This window comes from Poromitra crassiceps (genome assembly GCF_964638095.1).
Source record: "Poromitra crassiceps genome assembly, chromosome: 10".
Classification (NCBI taxonomy): Eukaryota; Metazoa; Chordata; class Actinopteri; order Beryciformes; family Melamphaidae; genus Poromitra; species Poromitra crassiceps.
Window position 1 is genome coordinate 14315358 of NC_139631.1, and position 20513 is coordinate 14335870.

Below are 20513 nucleotides of genomic sequence, written 5' to 3' on the forward strand. Positions count from 1 at the left end.
GATTTAGCTTAACGCGTAGCACAAAGACATTGTGTCTCTATTGTCATGGTAATAGTCGTTAGTTGTCCAAACTAAGCAACAGGTTTAGTTTCTCATTTTACTAATCATTAATAAAATCATCTCATTTTATCTAGGCACATCAGGATAGTCAGAGAGAAAGAAGTTCAAAAACACTTTATTTTGAATAACTTAAAAATATACAGGATCATTTATCAAAGTCAAAAACATAGGCTCACATAATTTACAAAGAAGTAGGTCTTGTACCAGATTTGATGTGTTATAATTTTTCAACTTCAAAAGCTATGGGGCTCCATACTTGCAAAGTCGCTTATTTTAACGTAATCATCATGGAAAAAATACACTGTAGCTATTACAGTAAACTTCTGGACGTCTGGCTACAAATGTTAAATGTTTGCAACTGAGTGTGTGCAGCCAATATACTGTGTATGGAGGGTGCTCTGTAAAAATAAATCACCTTTAATGTTACTTATAAACTAGGTTTCCAGGGTGAGGAGCATTTTTTTTTAAATAAATAATATAACACGTCAGCAATTAGCTCAAGCACTGCAGCAAGACACACACTTCTTGCTTTTAAATGGGTTAGTAATGGATTATCACAATTGGAAACTATTGTGTTGGATCACTACCTCGGAATAGCTCAGCCTCTTGTAGGAACCAAACTGCAGTGAATCAGTGAATGAAGCACAGTCCCAGGTTTGTGGATGGTCCCAGCCACATTTCTTTTTAGGATCAACCAGGATTGACAGTTTACCATGTGAAGAGAAGAGCGGAGCAGATGCCTAATTTTTGTCCCCCACTTGCACCACTGTAGAGGCGAACTGTTCCTGTAAGATGTCCCTGTCCAGGTTCCTACCTATTGAACAGAGTGGAGTACGTGTCATCTAGTTCTCAACATGGGCTCCAGTTATGTGTCCATCCCGGCACTTATTTTTTACTTTGACATTAGACTCGTTGAGGTAAATTCATTTTCATTTTTGATTGTGTAACAATGTAGAAGATGCATTCCACATAAACGGGAAAACATGTGGGTAGAGAACAGAAATGTGACAGAAGTGTGTGTGTGTGTGTGTGTACCTATAAAGACCAGTCGGTTCATCCTGGGTTCCTCCCCCCAAAGCTGTGGAGTCTCATCCAGTTCATACAGCTCATGGACCCCCTGCAGCATGACTTGGTGGGCTTTACCTGCAACTGATACTATGCCCTGAGAACATACACAAGTAACACATTAACCCACGCTGAATGAAGCAACTCAAACTGATTCATACAGATAATAAAGCAGCTGTTATTGATGGCTGCTGCCACTGGGTTCACCATTGTGCTGTAGAGTACCTTTAACCGGATGACGGCCATGGGAAGCCCTTCTTTGTTTTTGAACGTCTTTTCCCATAGAAGATTCTGAAGCAGAGGAAAATGGGCGTTAACCTTTCAAAAGGCCGTGTTAGAGCTAATTAGTAATGGCAGCTGCATACAAACTAGACTCGGATCTGAACGATGTGTGGTGTGTGTGTACCTGGATGAAGATGTTCAAGACATCCTCTGAAAGATTTCCAGCCACTTCAAACGTCACAGTCAGAATACTCTGAGGATGACACACAAAACAAACAATATTTATGTAAATATTTGTAATATATACAATTAGAAAACATTACTGCTGTTAATTAGACAGTTCTATTTTTTTTTACATAATAGGCATGCTTGATTTATTAATCAAATCCAGACAGAGTTTCTGTGCATTTCAATATTTTTCACTTACTGAAATACAAATGGCCCTGATTAAACAAACAATATTTTGTGAACATATTCCCGATGGCACTCAATTATGAGTTAAGTGTTAAGATGCACATTTTCAGGGTAAACCTCATAGTTCTGGGACGACATTCATCTGAGATATATTTTAAAATACTGTATCACCTCGCAGGTTTACTGAAACCGGCAAAGTCATTATGAATGTTAAAACAAAAGCAGTGTTTTTACACCACAGCTGATGACTTTGTGGACGAATGTGTGAAAATCCACAACTCTACTTGGCACCTGAAACCCAGCAACGACACCCCTCTTTATCTGCCTACTTCCATCCCTCCCTCCCTCTCTCTCTCACACTCCCTCCTCTCCATACATCCTTACAGCATTAAAAGGGCACTTTGCAGATATTTGGGGTTTTGTGCTGAAGTGTTAAGGTTACACACTTCCTTTTCATTTGGTATAACAACAGAAAAACAGCATTCTCATTTACATGAAAAGAGCAACATGGGGAAGAGGGGGGGGGGGAGGAGGGAGAGGAGGGGGTGGAGAGGGTTTGAAGGAAGGGTTGAGCTTCATGCGGGAAAGGGAACCTGGAGAAAACAGACAACAATACCATTTATTTACCCACACCCCACACAGACAACCCCCATGTCTCCTCATCCTGTGATAAAAGGTCACGGGTATAAAACGCAACTGAAAACAATATGTGGCTTAAGTGGGATGACGACTTACAAGGTCTAGTGCCTGATGGAAGCATTCACAGACATGGTATAAAACTCATCCTGGAACAAATTATTTTTTAAACAATTGACATTTCCGCTGAAAATAAAATGGGATTAACCCATGTCTGTGTAGCAGGCAGCACACAGTTTTTTTTCTTCCAGCATTAGTACTAGTGTAGCACTAGTAGCTTTCCATTCATATCCTCCATTAGTTAGCAATGGCTAACTAACAGTGGTGTGGATATTGCCTTTTATGACAGTTGGATCCAATCCAAATGACTGTAAAGCCATAACATGTAGCCAAGAGTCTGGTCAGTCTAGCCAAAACCAGGAAGGGATTCTGTACTGTATACGGCCCAGACTGAACCTATTTGTAGTGTTACAAGACAACATCAAAAGCCTCAAGTTGATCCCCACGCACGCACGCACGCACGCACGCACGCACACACACACACACACACACACACACACACACACACACACACACACACACACACACACACACACACACACACACACACACACACACACACACACACACACACACACACACACACACACACACACACACACACACAAAGCGGGGTGGAGAGTTTTCACTACAGTGTCATGGCCCAGGGGAATGAAAGGCACGATGTCAGCCTGAGGAGAAGGCATTCCCTCTTTACCTTTGCGGGAAACGGTGTGTTGAAATAAAGTGGAGTCAGCAGGTACACAGTATATAAGGTGCATATAGGGACCCCCTTGGAAACGAGATGGTTCATCTCAAGGGGTTATTCCTAATAAACAATTTCAATATAGGAAGATGTCAAGTGACAAGTCAGCAAATCTAAAGTTCAAAGCAAACAAACAATACCTTGTCCAGATGTGGCCTTGTACTTTTCACAAGCTGGAGCTTCTCTGCTAGACTTTCACAGGGGAGAAATGATCAAACATTATTAAAAAATAAAATAATTTCCAGTTAAAAGGCATTCACTACCTTTACTGTTTTCAGTCATATCAAAATTGGTTTAAAATGCATTTAGATATGAATACAGAATTTGGGGCAGTGTGTCTGTGTACCAAATTGTTTACGGCTTGTCAGCTTAATTATTATATGCATACTTTTGCACACTGCATCATGATGGAGTACAGTGTAATGGCTTGGGATTTTGTGGGAGACAACTTTTATAATGGAGTTTGGTTTGCAGCACGTGTCAGTAAATATATCTACCGGTACATACAAACTACTATATTAATATATATACTGTACATACAGTATGCTTGATATTATATTTGCTCCATGCCTGGCCCTCATTTATGTGCGAGAGGAGTTGGCTATACTTTTATTGCCACTGTGATCATTTTGTAAATGACAATTAAAATCCTAAAAACAAAACACCCACCACCTCCTCCTCCTCCTCCAAACAAACTACACCACCTCTGCTCCCTTTCGGACCTCCTCACCCCCCCCCCCCCCCCCCCTCCCTGACCTCACAGGGAGGCTAATGTTGTGTCCAGCGGCCTGAGCCCTGGGTGCTGTTAGTACCACACAGGCGGAGCGGCAGGGGGCCCGCTTCAAACAGCCAGCGTGGGCTCTGGGGAGGAGGGGCCTGGGCTCTGAAAGCCAGGGGGAGAGCAGCTATCTGTTGGGACAAGGGAGACTCCTTGGGAGCCACTGGACACACACAGTTCTAATCCTCTGCAGCTGGTGACCGGGGGCATGTAACAGAGCTTTAACACCGCGGCCCGTCTCATTCACATGAAGGGATGAACGCCGACTCTATTCAGGCCACGGAGATTCTACAGGGGTTACAATATGACGACCACCCCGGGGTGTAACAGAGGGAGGCTCTATACTCTATAAGAGAGTCTGTTAATTAGAGAGAAACATGGTAAACGGCAGTATCAAAGACTACTGGGTGCACAGTTCATACCAGCAATAGAGATCGTCAACGCAGGGATAAGTCTTTGGAGTAAAAATACATTTGTGACGTCTCACAACACGTTTTCAAAGTTTTTTGACGTAAAAAAAATCCAAGGTGACAGAAAAATATAGGAATAAAGTTATGAGAGCCATAGGACATAAACCGACTCACTTTGCACCATCCTTATTGTCAAATGAATGCAGATCCAGAACTTCAGAGAGGTCCACCCTGTGAAAGAAAACCAATTGACAAATCAACTTTTCCCTCCACTTAATTTCAATCAGAGCCATAGAGATAGAGTTGCGTCATCTGCATTCACTCAAATAGACACTTTTTTTTTTTTAAACCTCGCAATAGTTCCCGGACGTACGATTCTGGATTAAGCTGTGCTGTTGAGCTGCAGCAGAATCGCCCGTTTGTGATGTACTTTGAAAGGGTAAGACGTTTAAAGAACCAAATTGAATAGTATCAGCTTTATTTTATGCGTTCAAACATACTTCCTGGAACTATTCCCCCGCACACACTATAGCTACGTGAGTCACGTGACTATCAAGCATTTTGGACTTCTGTTGGTGCCACTCTCTCTTTAAATCACTCTGATTTCAATATGCACATATAAACATAGTAGGCAAAAAATGAAGCAGGAAATGTCCGCTCCTCTTAATAACTGCTGCGTGTCAGTCAGTTTAAACTTAACGGTAACCAAGTCAAGTGGTGATCAAGTCAAGCAGTAACCAAGTCAAGAAAAGCGTGTGAATGTTTTTCTGATTAACCCCTCGCTGCACGGTGTCTTTCATCTGTTCGAACTGGTCTGAACTCTCTGGGCCCAAACACACCGAGCCTTTGATACACACTGAGCGCACCGCTTGTGTTAGCCAGATGCTACCCGGGTCTAATAACACATAAGATGCTAACACAGGGGGTTCACTTCAGGCACACACCTAGCATGATGCGCGCACACACACACACACACACACACACACACACACACACACACACACACACACACACGCAACTGCGTGGCCTGAAAGAAATGGGGTCAGAGAGCAAAGGGGAACTGGACACCTTTGGAGGCGCAGTGTTTACTCAGGGGGCAGGCAGTGTGTGTGTGTGTGTGTGCGTGTGTGTAGGGGGCTTCTCTTATGCAATGTCACGCCTGAGCTGCTTCATCTTTGATACAATGATCTTAGCAGCAACAGCAAGCAGGGGGGCGCTCATCTATTACACAAAACAAAGCAGGGAACTTGACCAGAGAAAAGCTACATCATGAAAGACACGCCATTTTTGTTAGTAAAAATCAACTCACCTTGATTTCTGCGTTTCTAGAATTTTGACAAGACCATTTATCGACCTGGAGTGAGGGAAGAAAATGGTCGCTGTCATGGAATTTTTCCATATATCACACATATATATCCTTTCACATATGTGGCATTATGTTATTATATGCTTTCATAATCATGCAGCATTAAATGCATGTTTAAAGTCCTTAAGTTGACTTTTGATTGACCTTTGTAACCATGTTGGCCCCCATGTTTGATAGACATCTGATAAGCAGAGATGATTGAGACATGTGTGGTTAAAAGGTGTTAAAAGGCATCTCAGACGCAGTATCATGGGAAAGTGCATAGTAGACAGTTTCAGGTCTGCCTCTGACGACCGTTTGGTTAAGGACACCTGCCAGATCTAAGGTGGCCCGGTTCACCTCGGGTGGAGGTGACAGGCGTGGTGTCTGCTTAGCCTGGGTGAACCCAGCCTCCACGTGACCTGCTCTCAGTCAGACCTGTTCTCAGTCACTACAGTGACTGAGAACTCTGAGAGCAGGTCACGTGGCGGCTGGGTTCACCCAGGCTAGTGTCTGCTTTGTGGTTAATATGGATACTATAACTCACCAATAACACACCACCAATAACTCTAGACCAATTAGGCCGCATTCTTAATACCACATCCTCCTTCAACTCCACTCCTCCTGAGCTGACAAAGAGGCCCAAAGTAAAGCAATGTTGTTTTAGCTTAAACTAGAAGTCATCAGATGATAAGCTGTATAAAGTATGTGATGTTGACCTGACGGTGTCTTTGAGCTGAGCTAGCTCCTCCTCAGTCACCAGGTCTGTCTTGTTGACAATGGTCAGGTCAGCGAGGGCAATCTGCCTAAAACGACATAAGATTCAAAATTTTATTTACATCACATGGAAATGCTCTTCACAATTTGCACAATGCACATCACCAGTGAAATTGAGGACGACTATCCACATTGAGATCCTGTGTACAAACATTGGACCAGCTACAGTGGATGTCACTGCTTACTTACACACACCACGGGTAGACATGTGTTGTCATGGCAACACGTACAGATGTCAACAAAAGAGGCTCCAGGGTGAACGTCGTCTCCCTCTTGTCCAGCAGGGTGCAATTTATCTCAATGTAGCCATGAAAGGCAGCTATTTACATGAAACGAGAGCTGTTTCTGGGAAATAGGGGTCTCTCTGAAGGTTTTGATGTCAGCTGCCTGCTTTTAGCTTGAGAGTGGAAACTTAAACCATCTAGAGAGAGAGAGCAGTCCCGCAATTTGCAAATGCGTCTGCCTACCCGTCTATACTTCATAGAGGAGAAAGTTGGTCAAAACGGAAATAAGGTGGGACATCCACTGAAGGCGGGCACATCCGCTAATTTCTCCAATCACCTGCATCAGTTTTGTTTACGTCGTGATTGGTCGAAATACCATCGAACTTCCTCCGGTCTGAAGTGTTGTTTTTCTTTGGAAGATGACAACTTCCTCTGGCCAAATTTTAACGGGCCAAAGTACAGACTGTCTCTGGAGTGTTTGAAGATTGTGGAAGAGATAGACTGGCTTGAGAGACTGGAGAGAGCAGCTAGCTGTAAAGCTACTGAGAGAGAGAGAGCAGCTAGCTATAAAGCTACTGAGAGAGCTCAGTTCCCTCATGTGGGTGCAGCTCTTCGCCCTGTGAAAGTCCCTCGCCTTTTTCCCCTCAACGCACTCAGAGAGGGCCACGCCCACTCGCCTAGCATGTGACCTCAGATGCTCACAGTTTGCACAGAGTACATCTAAACCCCCCTCGCTTTATAGCTTATCCTTAAGAGAGTGGTCCTAACATCAACGTCAATATTTACAGGAATTGCCCGCAGGCAAGAGAATCGACCACCAGATTCAACAGAGACGTATTCAACCTTTCTCTCACTCCCTTCCTCTCCCTCTCTCCCCTCTCTCACTCGTCTTCATCCCCCATATTCCCATCCTCTCCGTCACGCAAACTGAAATTGAGAATTATCCACTATGTCGGACCAGCGACACGAGGATGTCACTGCTTACGTCTTACTTGCAACTGCAAGTAAATGTCATATGTGGCGCTCACGCCAATTATTGAATCACATAAATTATTTTGCTACCTGCTGCTGGGCCACCTCCCAAGTGTGTGTGTGGGCGTGTGGCAGAGGGGGATACAAGCCAAACTCAAATGGGAGCTGACCACTGTTTAGTTTGGAGGTGAAAACACAAACGAAAAGACGTAATGCAAAGGGTCTTACAACATCACCAGTGTATTTGCTTAACAACACCACCACCAAGCAGCTGCTGCAAGACATGCAGGGAGACAGTTGGGTGGGCTCGCAGGCTGTCACTGTCTCACTGTCTCACTCACTCACACACACACACACACACACACACACACACACACACACACACACACACACACACACACACACACACACACACACACACACACACACAGAGAACATACCTGGCTGCTTCGTTGACTAGTCCATCTGGTTTTTCTTCTGTTAGATGCTACAGAAAGCAGACAGTGAATGTGAGTTAGAGACTCATCCAGAAAGTGGCGAGAGAGTAGTGGATTTAAAAATGGAAAATTGCTCGAGCCATCTCTATAGCGTTCCCTTGTTTAGCAAAACTTTTGAGAGAAAGAAAGAAAAAGAAAACATCGTTCAAATCCCTCAACATTTAACTTAGGATAATGCAACAGCCAATACAAAAAGTGACAGATAAATTGATAAAAAAAAAGAAATGTGTATCAGCTAGGCCTATATTCAATCTTTGCAAAGTGACTTGTTAAACATCTGAGACCACAAGAGACCAGCTTTGTCATTTTCTGCTGGTCTCCTGTGGCTGCATCAGGGCCGGAGTGAGAAGCAGTTTAATAAGTAATAACAGAGGGAGCAGGAGGTCTCACCCTCACTGCTGACCCCCGAGCTTCAATCTGACATCAATCTGTCACTGCACACACCTCCACCGCTTCCTCTCACAAGGAATGAGTGACGGAAATGAAAAACAAAAAAACAAAAACGACGAATGACCAATCCCCCCCTCCCCCCCATAGTCTAACCCGCTGTACCTAGACACAAAGGCCTTGCGGTGGGTGCGAGGCCAGGGCTCAAGTGAACCCGGCTATTTCACAGGACAGATGACAGGGGGGCGAGTGGCTGTGACAGTCCCATTACGACGGTCACATCTCTGATATCAATGACTCCTTCACTTTGAATCATCCTCTCCGTCTTCCCTCTGCCCTTATTTCCTTTTCTCACCCATGTCTTCCTCGCCCCGCCGCTGCCTCTCCCTCCCCGTGTGAAGACACAGGCAGCACCACCTACAGGCCATGAAATGTGACGCACCACCAAGCATGACACCTTCAAATTTAGAGCCCATTATCTAGGCGTCACTGGCCCTGTTCCTTTGAAATAGCACGACACGGGGGTGGGCGTGTGCACGTGTGTTTTGCAATTCAAGGGATAGTTAAGAACAACCTCACACGTTCAGCAGCTTATTGTGGCTTCAACTTCACAGCAGGCAAAATAGGAGACATTGTTTGGAATCATATGCTTTGTGCCGCATTTGAAATTGGCAATGGCAACAGCACGATATTTAAAATTTAAAGACTCAGCGTCTTCACCTAACGGGCAGGTTTAAACTGACTAGAGGGACACGCCAGGGATGTTGCGCTAGCCCCGCCCTCTTCGCGATTTACATAGAGCCATTAGCACAACTGATTAGAGATAGCAGTGAATTAAAGGGCATTACGGTGTCGAATCGGGAACACAAGATAGGACTATTTGCTGACGACGTTATTGTTTTCCTCGAAGACCCAGATAAAACGTTCCCTAGCTTGATGAAGATACTAGAGAACTTTGGTCAAATGTCAGGATATAAGTTAAATGTTTCCAAAACGCAAATCCTCTCCATAAACTACACGCCCAGTACAACGATTAAACAAAGGTTTAGACTGGAATGGGGGACAGATGCAATTAAATACTTGGGGGTGACTATGACTAGAGACCTGACAGATTTATATGACAGGAATTACACAATAATCAATGAAAAGCTGAAGAGAGACTGGTCCAAGTGGTCAACTTTGATTTTAGATTTTAGTTCAAGGATAGAGACCATCAAAATGAACATACTACCCAGACTGTTATATCTATTCCTTTCTCTCCCAGTTAAGATACCTGAAGACCAATTCAAGGCCTGGGATAAACAGATTTCTCGTTTCATATGGGCGGGCGCCAGACCTAGAGTGAAGTACAAAACATTACAGATCAATAAAGAAAGGGGAGGTTTGGCTCTGCCTGACCTGAGAAAATATTACTATGCTGCACAGTTAAGGTATGTGGTATACTGGTGTACACCTGATTATGAAGCAAGGTGGAAAGAGATAGAGATGAAAGTGGGTAAGGGCAAACCTCAGACTAGGCTGGGAGAGAGAGAAGGGATGGTGAGAAAGGGAGAGAATATGGTCCTGGATAATACTATAGAAGTGTGGAGGGAAGTGGTGAGAAAATTTAGGATGGAGGGAGACATCAAACTTTTAATTTGGCCCTCACAATCATATGGTTTTACACCGGGCAAATGGGATGCGAATTTTAAAAGGTGGGAAGTGAAGGGTATGACTACGATTGGGACCATGTTAATTGAAAAGGAGTTTTGTTCTTTTATTTCAATCAAGAGGGAACTAGAATTAGGGGAGTCGGATAGATATAGATATATACAGCTGAAACACTTTTATGATCAAGGGGTGAAGAAACACTTGTCTGAAGAGGGAAATCAGCTGGTTAATTTTTTGATGGAGGCCCACAAGCACACACCAACAAAAATTGTCTCCAAATTGTATAGAATTATTCAAAAAATGACTGGGGACAACACATTATATGTCATGGAGAGATGGAAGAAAGAGATGAATATTGATATAACAGAAGATGATTGGCATTCTATGTGCGACACACAACATAAGTCTACTCGCTCCAGAGGATGGAGAGAATTTGGATGGAAAAATATAATGAGATTTTTTATTACACCACAGATCAAAAGCAGACAGACGCAAGAACAACAGATATGTTGGAGAAACTGTGGGCAGATAAATGCCAATCATCTTCATATATTCTGGGAATGTGAAAAGATTCAGGGGTTCTGGATGGACATCACTCAAGTTATGCAGAGGGTAATGGGGTATGATTTTCCAAAAGAGCCACAGATTATTTATTTGGGTAAAATTGAAGAACACATTGCGATGGGCGACCTTTGTTTGTTCCGGATACTGACACTGGCAGGGAAGAAGGCGATCACAAGGAGATGGCTGAAGGAGGAACCCCCTGAAGTGGGGGAGTGGATCAGTATTGTGGAGGAAATTAAAACAATGGAGGAACTTACTGCACGTCTGAGGACTAAAATAAATGCCCACTTCGACTCATGGAGGAAGTGGAATACATACAGGACACTGGTCTAAAAAGGTTCCCCCACCGAGAGAGTAACTATTGGCCACTCCCCCTGCCAGTGTCGGTGCACTCATATTATTTTCTCTATTTGCTTTACATGTCTATCCGGATCTCCTTTCCCTAAAAAAAAAAAAAAAAAAAATGTTTGACCTTGTAATGGCGAAGATAATAAGTACCTAATTTAATAAAATAAAAAAATGGAAAATGGAAAAATTTAATAAAAAAAAAGTATATATATAAAAAAAAAAAAAAAAAAAAGAATAAAAATAAATACCCACTTCGACTTATGGAGGAAGTGGAATAAATATACCGGTAGGTCACTGGTCTAAGAAGATTCCCCCATCAAGTGTTGTCCACCCCCCCCCCCCCCCCCCCCCCCCCCCTCCCTGTCAGTGTCAGCACACACATATTATTTTCTTTATCTGTTTTGCATGATTATCCAGGTCTCCTTTCCCAAAAAAAAAAAAAATCTTGTCTGTCCTTGAAATGGTGAAAAAAAAAATGTAAGAAAAAAAAAAAAAGAAAAAGAGAGGAATAACTGAATAATAACAAAGTAAAAATAAATAAATAAATGCCCACTTCGACTCTTGGAGGAAGTGGAATATGGAATATATATAGGTCACCGGTCTAAGAAGATTTCCCCATCGAGAGAGAAACTGAGGTTTATCCCCCCTGTCAGCGCACTCATATTATTTTCCTTATTTGTGTTTTTGTTTATATGTATATTTTGGTTTCCTTTTCCTAAAAAAAAATGTGGATTTGTCTGTTTGTGAAAAGATGAAAATAAAAAGTATAAAAAAAAAAAAAAAAAGACTCAGCGTCTTTTTAAAACATACCTGCAATCCATACTTGGCATCAATGACAGTGATAATGCCTGAGAAGGAATGAACAAAAGTATTAAGGCCCATTGACTTGAGGGTGAACACTTTCTCTGAGCCTTTCAAAGTCCACTTTTGGTGTGTGAGTCTGTCACAACATGCGGACAGCTGAGTATCCAATCTGAAGTGCAAGAGACCGTTCCATGCATTCTGTGTTTTCTGGAACATAGGGTTTTAAGACAACAACAATGTTCCCAAATGAAGATACACAAACAACAAAATCAATAAGTAAACATGTCGTTCCTCACACATGGTGCAGGCACCCGTATCAAAAATAAGATGCATCATCAAGTTTCATGTCATACTTTGATTTTTTGTTTCACAATTTTTAATGGTTCTGCTTTAAATCCAACATAATTTACATCATTTGTAGCATATATTGGAAATGAAAGTGTGCACAAGCATGAACAGCTGCACTGTTAAATTATTACACTTATGAAAGGTACTCCATCCTATCAAACTCACCCAGCCCACCCACCCATCCCCCTTGGGTCAAAATCTTCACAAGAACGATTGTCCAAACTTTGATTTTTAATTTACACTTCCAAAAGGCCAATCAGTGTGGTAATGTTTTTAAACACCGTGGCACTGTGCAAAATGTATTATCCCTCTAAATGTAAGCAAAATTGGACTAGTTACAGTTATGGCTTTTCAAGACAAAACAATTTAGACCTTTATTTATAGCGCCCTCATTAGGCCAATCGCTTTCATTTTTTAAATGCTAGAACAGAGTGCCAAAATGCATCCACCCTCCGAAATTTGCCAAAATCGGCCTGGACCAGCGATGCTTGGAGTATCAGGCTTGAGTTAAGAATGTTGACTTATAGTGGCCCCATTAGGCCAATCAGTGCATTTTCTAAGCTGGAACACAGTGCACAGGTCATCCTACCAAATGTAATCAAAATCAGACCAGAGACGTCAGAGAGAGATATCACCTGAGCAATCACATTTGATGTAAAGTCCGATAATTAGTTCCACCATCATATGGGGACAAAAAGACAAATCTCTTACCATCCAGATAGATGTCACTGCCTAACTCAGCATCGACCCAGAACATGGAGGCCACAGCACCTGCCATACCACAAGAATTCCTAAGTTAGATGTAAATGAGTGAAGTGTATAGATGGAACATACACATCCAAAATGTTCAGTGGTGCAGAGAAAGACTATTCCAATATTCCAACAAGTCAATAGAGGCCATACTGTTTTCTTTTATATACACACACACACACACACACACACACACACACACACACACACACACACACACACACATATACGGTATATATATATATATATATATATATATATATATATGTATGTTCCAATACAATTCATTATTAAACCATCATCAACATTTCTGGCGTAGGCCTCCACCTGTATAGAGAACAATATACATAAAGCACAATCACCTGTGTGTATGCAAATGCATTACTCTAATTATACTCGACTACTGCAAATGGCTCTGATGGAAGCCAAACACTGTCTGATCCTCAGATATTGGAGATAAATAACTGATCAAAACAAAAAACGTGATAATATCACTCATGTAATAAGTGTATTACAACTAATGGAAATCATTTCAAACAGCCAATCTGACTGTACGGTGAGTTTTATAATACAGTACCATATTTCCAATACATTTTGGACACCATTTCAAATGCATTTCAGTTGTCCCACTATTCAGTGAGATCCATTTGTGAGGTCTTTGGAATAGGAAGGTTTTTTGCTGTGACTGGAGAATTTGAACCACATATAAAGTTTTTTGTGTTTAAAGTCACATTGTAGCATTTCCAGAAATACTCTATGTATTCTAGTTGAACTCTGTGGACCAGATAAAACCAATATCAGAAGCTTTCAATTGTTTATCTCCTGCTGGTACATTTGGTTTGTTTCCATTTTCCTGTGGACGCGGTTATTCCAAAACCCTATGTCGCCATGCCAGCCCCAGCTTGTTCACATAATGCACTTTTGTCAAACTGTCAAGTGAAAATAAGAAAGCATTGTAAATATTTGATCGACGGGTAATGAAAACACTGTTTTTGAGTGGCATGCCGCACAGAACTCATCCAACCCCTTCCTGAATGGGAGGGGGCGAACCCCCTGGGAGCCGGTGTGATTGACAGCGCTGTCTGGGCCAATGACAGCACTGTCCTAGTCAATAACAAGCCTGTCTCAGCCAATGACAGCCCCAGTCTGAGTACGCTCTGCTGATTCCGTCTGTGTGGCCAAGTGGTGTGTGACTGGCTGTTGCCTCCGCCTCCTGACACCTGTCACTTAGCGACACACCCCAGTCGTCACAGGACTCGCCCCATAATGGCCTGCTATTGATTTCCTAATTCAAACCTGAGAGCTAAACGACCTGATCGTTTTTCTGGCTGCCCTGATGGAAATAGGTTCCTTGGATATTCCCTCCACACATGGCCCTGTCACAGCAGCTGGACCTCAGAGTTACAACAGATTTAACTTTAGATGCAGGTGTCAAAAAGTCCCTGGCAGAGGTGGAAACGTTATTACAGACAGATAAAGAAAAAAAACATAGGGCTCAATGGCAGCTTCATCAGACCAAACTGGGAAATGGGAACTTGTTCTAATGAATGTAAAGAGGCATGTTGACCAGGGCAGGGGAGACAGTCGAGGCTGAAGAGAATTTCCTTATAAATTATAAGCTACAGAATGGTAATAGATCAGGTGTCCTCAACCTTTCGTAACTTAAGGCCCACTTCTGATTGTTAAAAAAATTCTAAGGTGGACCACCGGCACCTTCCCAAATAAATTAGAGAAAACAGACAAACAAAACAAACAAATCCATACAAAGAAACAAACAAACTAAAAAACAACTGGTCATTGAAAGTATGCATTATAATGGGATGTTTATTTATTTATGGGAATTCTTGAGCAGATTTAGATATAAACATAACTTTCATTTTTATTAGTCTAACCATTTGGCAGTACCACTGCCTCTGCAGCCCATTAGGTGGTGCTCTGAAGCCGAGAGTAGCTGAAGTACGTAATGGACGACTAGTCTCAACGCCAGACCCATGAGAGTTCTTACGCTGATACACTACGTTACTGCATGCTGCAGATCTCTCTCTGGGTCTGGGACACTTTCCCTCAGAGGGCTGGTTATGGGAGGGAACCGTTCACTTGGCCAGTCATAATATGACTGGCCAAGTGAACGGTTCCCAACCATATTATGTCAGTGATGGCTTCAGTCCTCTCCAATCAGTAACGACTTTGCGATCAGATAACACGGGAGGCGCAGCCCATTTTTAGAACCGCTCTCTCATCGGTGCTACGACCTGTCACTCATTCAATTTCAACCCGCCTTCAAAACCAGCAGTGGCTGTTAACTGGCACAGACTCACTTATGTAGTATGCGGAGCGCAGCGATTCAACGTAATACTTGAGTCTCGGGAGAGACTAATGGACGACTAACAAACTCTAATATGGCTCTCAGCTGCTGTATGTTCATAGAAGCCTTGATAATATATAGGGAAGTAGTGTAAGAGAAAATCTGTAATGTGGAAAAAGCAATGGTCTAATTGACAACCAAATGAATTTATGTGACAATGCTACCATAAGCCAGATGTACATTACCTGGATCTGCAAGTCCTGTTGTTTCTAACAGGATGTAGTCAAACTTTCCTTTCTTCTCCATCAGATTTTCTATGGCTTTAAGACCATTGTCCCTGAGAAGTGAAGGAACAACCACTATTTATTAAGAATGGCATATGGTGAACTGATCAACATAATAAAAACATCAATGTATTTAATTTGTACGTTCATTTAGTAGGAGTATATTGATGAAGTTATACACAGCCCTCCATTATCAATTTCCACTATATGGAACAATTTGAAACAAAACCACAAGATAAAAGCAACCCTTTACTTCTATTACAATAAACTATATAATATCAGATGTATATTATAAACAGGCTACAATTGGTGTGCATACTTGACAGAGCAGCAGAGGCAGCCGTTTCTGAGCTCCAGCCATTCCTCATACAGCTCTCCTGCTTGGCTCACAGCCAGGGATTTCTCAAGTGCGCTGCCTGCAGGGAGAGGAGCAGGATGTGAGATCAGAACGACAGCCACTGACACTGACTGAGAGTGACCACTTTACTAAAGATGACATATTGTTGTCATTTCTACACTGTATCTGCAGGTTTCTGACTTTTTTTTTTAAATGCTACCTGGAACCAAATTTCAGACAAAAATAGATAAATAAAGTTGAGAAAATCTGCCTATTTATGATTGGGGGAAATTGTGGATGAAGATTGTGAAACTCTAATGCATAGTGTAAGAAAAAGGACAACAGGAAATCAATTAGGGGGCGTGAAAGCAAATATGGTGCATATTGTACTACAAACCCTGTTATATGGTGAATACATTAGAGCAGGGGTTCCCAACCTTTTTTGTGCCAAGGACCGGTAGATACATGGAAAACAAAGTCGCGGACCGGTTGTCAATTTTAATGTTTTTAGTTACATATATATTTACTCACCAGGTGGTGACAAAGGGTAAATAACAGCCTTTTGTGTTGTACTGTATGTAGCCTATACAGTATTTATGTTTTTGTTTTAACTACAAACATAAATAAACGTCAACTTGAAACCATGTTTCAACTACCACACACAGCCTATAATATTATAGCCTATGTTTATATACGGTATATATATAAAAAAAATGACGGGCTCGCGGCCCAGTACCAAATGCGTTGCGGCCCGGACCACTGTATACAAATAACTGTATTTCAGACATTTGAATACTTGCAATTACCTTTCAATCGGTACCCTGTTTTATAAAACTGTTGGTTGCAATATGCATCCATGGCCTCCAGAGAATTACTATGGTTATTACTATGCTTTCTCAAGCTCATAGCAATAGGCACGGAACAAGAGCCTAGTCTGCCTGCTGCTCTGATCACAACTTTTTAAACCAAGACTGCCATATGCAATGATCTTGAAAATTCAATCCCTTCACATTCTAGTTCTATAAAGTGCTGTATAGACGAAGGATAACATCCCATATATTATACATGTATAATAATATAGTGTTACATTTCTATTACTATCTATGCATTACCTTGCCATGCCCATGTTTTTATTTATTTTGGTTGCTCTCCCTCCTTTTTTTAAATATTGTATGCTTTGATTGGATTGTTGTTGATATTGGTTTGATTTCCTAGGTAGAGACCTAGAATAAGCCCAGTATGGTTTCCTGTCTCTACGAAACAATATTTTTTTTATCCACTTGTTTCCTTTTGTCTGTTTTTGATTATATGCAAATAAATATTTCTTTCATTCTTTTACCAGCTTCTCAGAGTTCAAAGCAAAGTGTTAAGTTTGCTGCTCTCTTGTGGAGAGCTGTGGGAAAAACACACCAATCACCAGCTCGCTAGTCTGGGCACCTTTCATCCCGCTTTTTGTCATGGGGGCGTAAACCACGGAACCAGAATGAACACCGGAAGGAAGTGCGCCAAAAAACGTCTTTGTTGCCGTTAGCTTGACGTCTCTTTCCTCGATTAATTGTCTGATGCAAAGCTTCTGTATTGGCTTAAAAGATGTGAGATTGTGAATCCGCAATGTTTCTACAAGAACTTCTTCAAAAACTTTGTTCGGTATGTCCATCTTTTGTTTTGTTGTTTGCCGTTCTGATACGTTGTGTCTAATTGTCAAGTTAACGTAAAAGTTGATGAGCTATATCCGCTGTTACTTCCTGTCTAGGGCGGGCTCTAGGCCGGAACCAGGCAGGGTGACAAAATCAATTGTGATCGGAGGCCAGGCTCTCTCTCGCCGAGAAGAGCCTGGTGACGTGAGGTTACCAGCTAGCCATCAAATCTCATTATGGCTATTAAAATAATCTTGAATCTTGAAATCTAGATTACAATCTATATAGTACATATTTGTTTGGCCCTAACATAATCCATCACAATTTGGATGCAAGTGTAGAAGAAACATTACACAATGCAGTCAGAATCTATCCACCACTGGAAGCATAACACCCAAAATGTGATTTTCGAGTAAAGTAGCATTAGTTTACCCTCTCCAAATTCGTTGAGTATGACAGCAATTCGCTTGTTGTGTTGTTCTGTTAGTATATAGTTCAGAAGTGTTGTTTTCCCAGCTCCTAAAAAGAAACAGAAACAGCTGATTTGTAAGGAAGGAAGTATGCAAATCGGTCAGTAGTAGCAGCATAAGTAGTTACATTTTGTGAAGATTGATGGCGTAAAGTTGACAACCTTTAGTTATTATGAAAGCAAGAGTGAACACTGAATAAGCTGATCCAGGACTCGGGATCGTTTTGATTACAAGGATGGACTGTTTACCAAAGTGCTATGGTATAATCTCCTTCGTAAGCTCATTAAAGTGGTGAGTAATGCAGCCAGTCTCGTACCCAGGTACCCCGTGATGATGGTGACAGGTATCTGCTCAGCAGCAGGGCCGGGCTGTGTGCTGATGGGCACCAGCTCTGGGCAGTCATCCTCCTCCTCCTCCATCACCATGCCGTCCATGCTGTTAGTTTTTAATAATAATAATTACAATAGTTTTGCTCTGACATAGTAATGATGACTCTGATGACAGAGAGACAGAGATGGACCTGATCTTTTTAAGTACACACTACACAGACTAATTTAATTAATATGAGCAGCAAGCAAATAAAAAGTTGGGTAAAATATGATAGCGGGTGATACTTATCAGCCAAACAACCATGATACCACGCATAAAGGCTAATCGTAATCAAGCATATTTGTAAGAAAAGCATTAGTTTAATGTAGACCCACATACATCACTTAACTACTAGAACTAGTACGATATAAATTCACTTGATCAAGTAATATGTCAAAGCGTAACATACTAGTGGGTTAACTCTATTTTGTAAATAAGGTGTGTAAAGTGAGTTTTGGTGGGCTTTACATCCCTCGATAGTCTAGTCCTGACAATATTAAGAGTACAAAGAAATGAATGACGTTCTCTTGCTCGCCACAGAAGCTACGGGTCAGTTACCATCACACACTCGTAATCGCCGTAACTAATCCGTCCATGATAATCACCTGCTTGAGTGCATAAGCGTTACAATAATTATGAGCAAGCATGGTCTAGCGTTACATGGGCTTTATCCATTCCTGCCTGCGCAATAAGCCATGACAGCAAAAGTAAACCCGCCTTTCTTTGATTTACGAAGGACAGAAAAATAATTACCTGATTCTTCGTGTGACAGATGAAGAAATTCTGAGTTTTCACAATAATTAGCTCACCGCGGCTGTTGCTGTTGCTGGTTGGTTTTGACAGTGTGCAGCACTGTCGAGGGTCCCGGTCAAATCTGGAAGTGGCAATGGTTCCGCTTAGTGTACAATCTACGATGTGATGCACAACGGTGGCCACAAGAGGGCGATAGAAACCAGTTTATTGCAGTCAGACACCTGCCACAAAAGTGTTGGTTTTCAGAGGGATAGGCTACTATACAAAATAACATCACAGACTCGTTCCTATAGGTAGTCCATGGGCCAATGCTGACATTTTCACAAATTGGTAGCACCCAAGGTGGCCAAACAATTTTGGTATTTTTGTCTTCCTACATGTCTCTAGTTTATATTTTGGTATAACCGTGCCGATCTTGTAGCTTAATGATAGTTATCATTCCCACCCATATAGCACAGTAAAATAATTATAACCTCATTATTGAGTGTTATGCAAAGTCAGGAATATACAGGAATAATAAATAGTGGCACAAAATTAAGACCACTACTGTAGTGTACTGAGCAGTTTTCTCTCTCCCTCTCCACACACACACGCACACGCGCGCACAGACACACACACACACACACACACACACACGCACGCACGCACGCGCACACACACACACACACACACACACACACACACACACACACACACACACACACACACACACACACACACACACACACACACACACACACACACACACACACACACACAGAGCCAGATTAACACCCCCAGGGGCCCCGGGGCACTGAAGCTCCCAGGGGCCCCCCCTACCCATCGTCCGGATGTTTGGATGTTTTTTCGCCAAAAATAGAGGAATATCTAATTTTAAATTAACATTAGTATTATACTGTTATGCTATTATTCCGTTTCGGAGATTCAGTTTCTCACTCACTCATAGGCGATTCTAGGCTTTGCAAAGAGGTAGCACCAGCAGGATAAATATATTAGTCTGACTGGGGGGTTTCTAGGACTGGACAAAGAAATTTTGTACATTTTAAAGTAAAATGCATGAATCTGATGCACTCTGAGAGCAAAAGGAAGAGGCTAATCTTCACATTAATATCCTCTTCACTGTGCTGTGGCTTTACAATGATGAAAAAATAATTGACATTACATTTCCAATACAAAACAGCAGAGGGTGCCGCAGCACCACAAGCACCCCCACTTCCCGCGCCCCTGGTTACCACTTGCCCACAGGCATCCAATGAGACTAAATCATCAGACTTAATTTTCTTGGAAACACATTTTATTTTG

At 42.0% G+C, this 20513-nt stretch overlaps 1 protein-coding gene across 1 annotated transcript; it reads right to left on the reverse strand.

The window, feature by feature from the left end:
• Nucleotides 1-208: 208 nt before the first annotated feature.
• cbwd (COBW domain containing) lies at nucleotides 209-19325 on the reverse strand. Its single transcript, XM_083643955.1, has 16 exons — nucleotides 19212-19325; nucleotides 18406-18524; nucleotides 18052-18138; nucleotides 15965-16061; nucleotides 15607-15698; nucleotides 13018-13077; nucleotides 11965-12002; nucleotides 8149-8195; nucleotides 6455-6541; nucleotides 5700-5744; nucleotides 4565-4621; nucleotides 3343-3394; nucleotides 1532-1600; nucleotides 1351-1416; nucleotides 1096-1222; nucleotides 209-874 (listed from the first exon to the last, which is right to left on the reverse strand). The coding sequence occupies exons 2-16, from the start codon at nucleotides 18521-18523 to the stop codon at nucleotides 801-803; spliced, it is 1116 nt and encodes a 371-aa protein (XP_083500081.1). The 5' UTR covers nucleotide 18524; nucleotides 19212-19325; the 3' UTR covers nucleotides 209-800.
• Nucleotides 19326-20513: the final 1188 nt, after the last annotated feature.

Coding starts and splice junctions, on each gene's coding strand:
- cbwd (XM_083643955.1), bottom strand. CDS start 18,523: ATGGACGGCATGGTGATGGAGGAGGAGGAGGATGACTGCCCAGAGCTG. Junction 8,196..11,964: donor ATGCCAAGTATGGATTGCAG/GTATGTTTTAAA, acceptor TGCTTTCTGTAG/CATCTAACAGAAGAAAAACC. Junction 3,395..4,564: donor GACAATAAGGATGGTGCAAA/GTGAGTCGGTTT, acceptor CCCCTGTGAAAG/TCTAGCAGAGAAGCTCCAGC.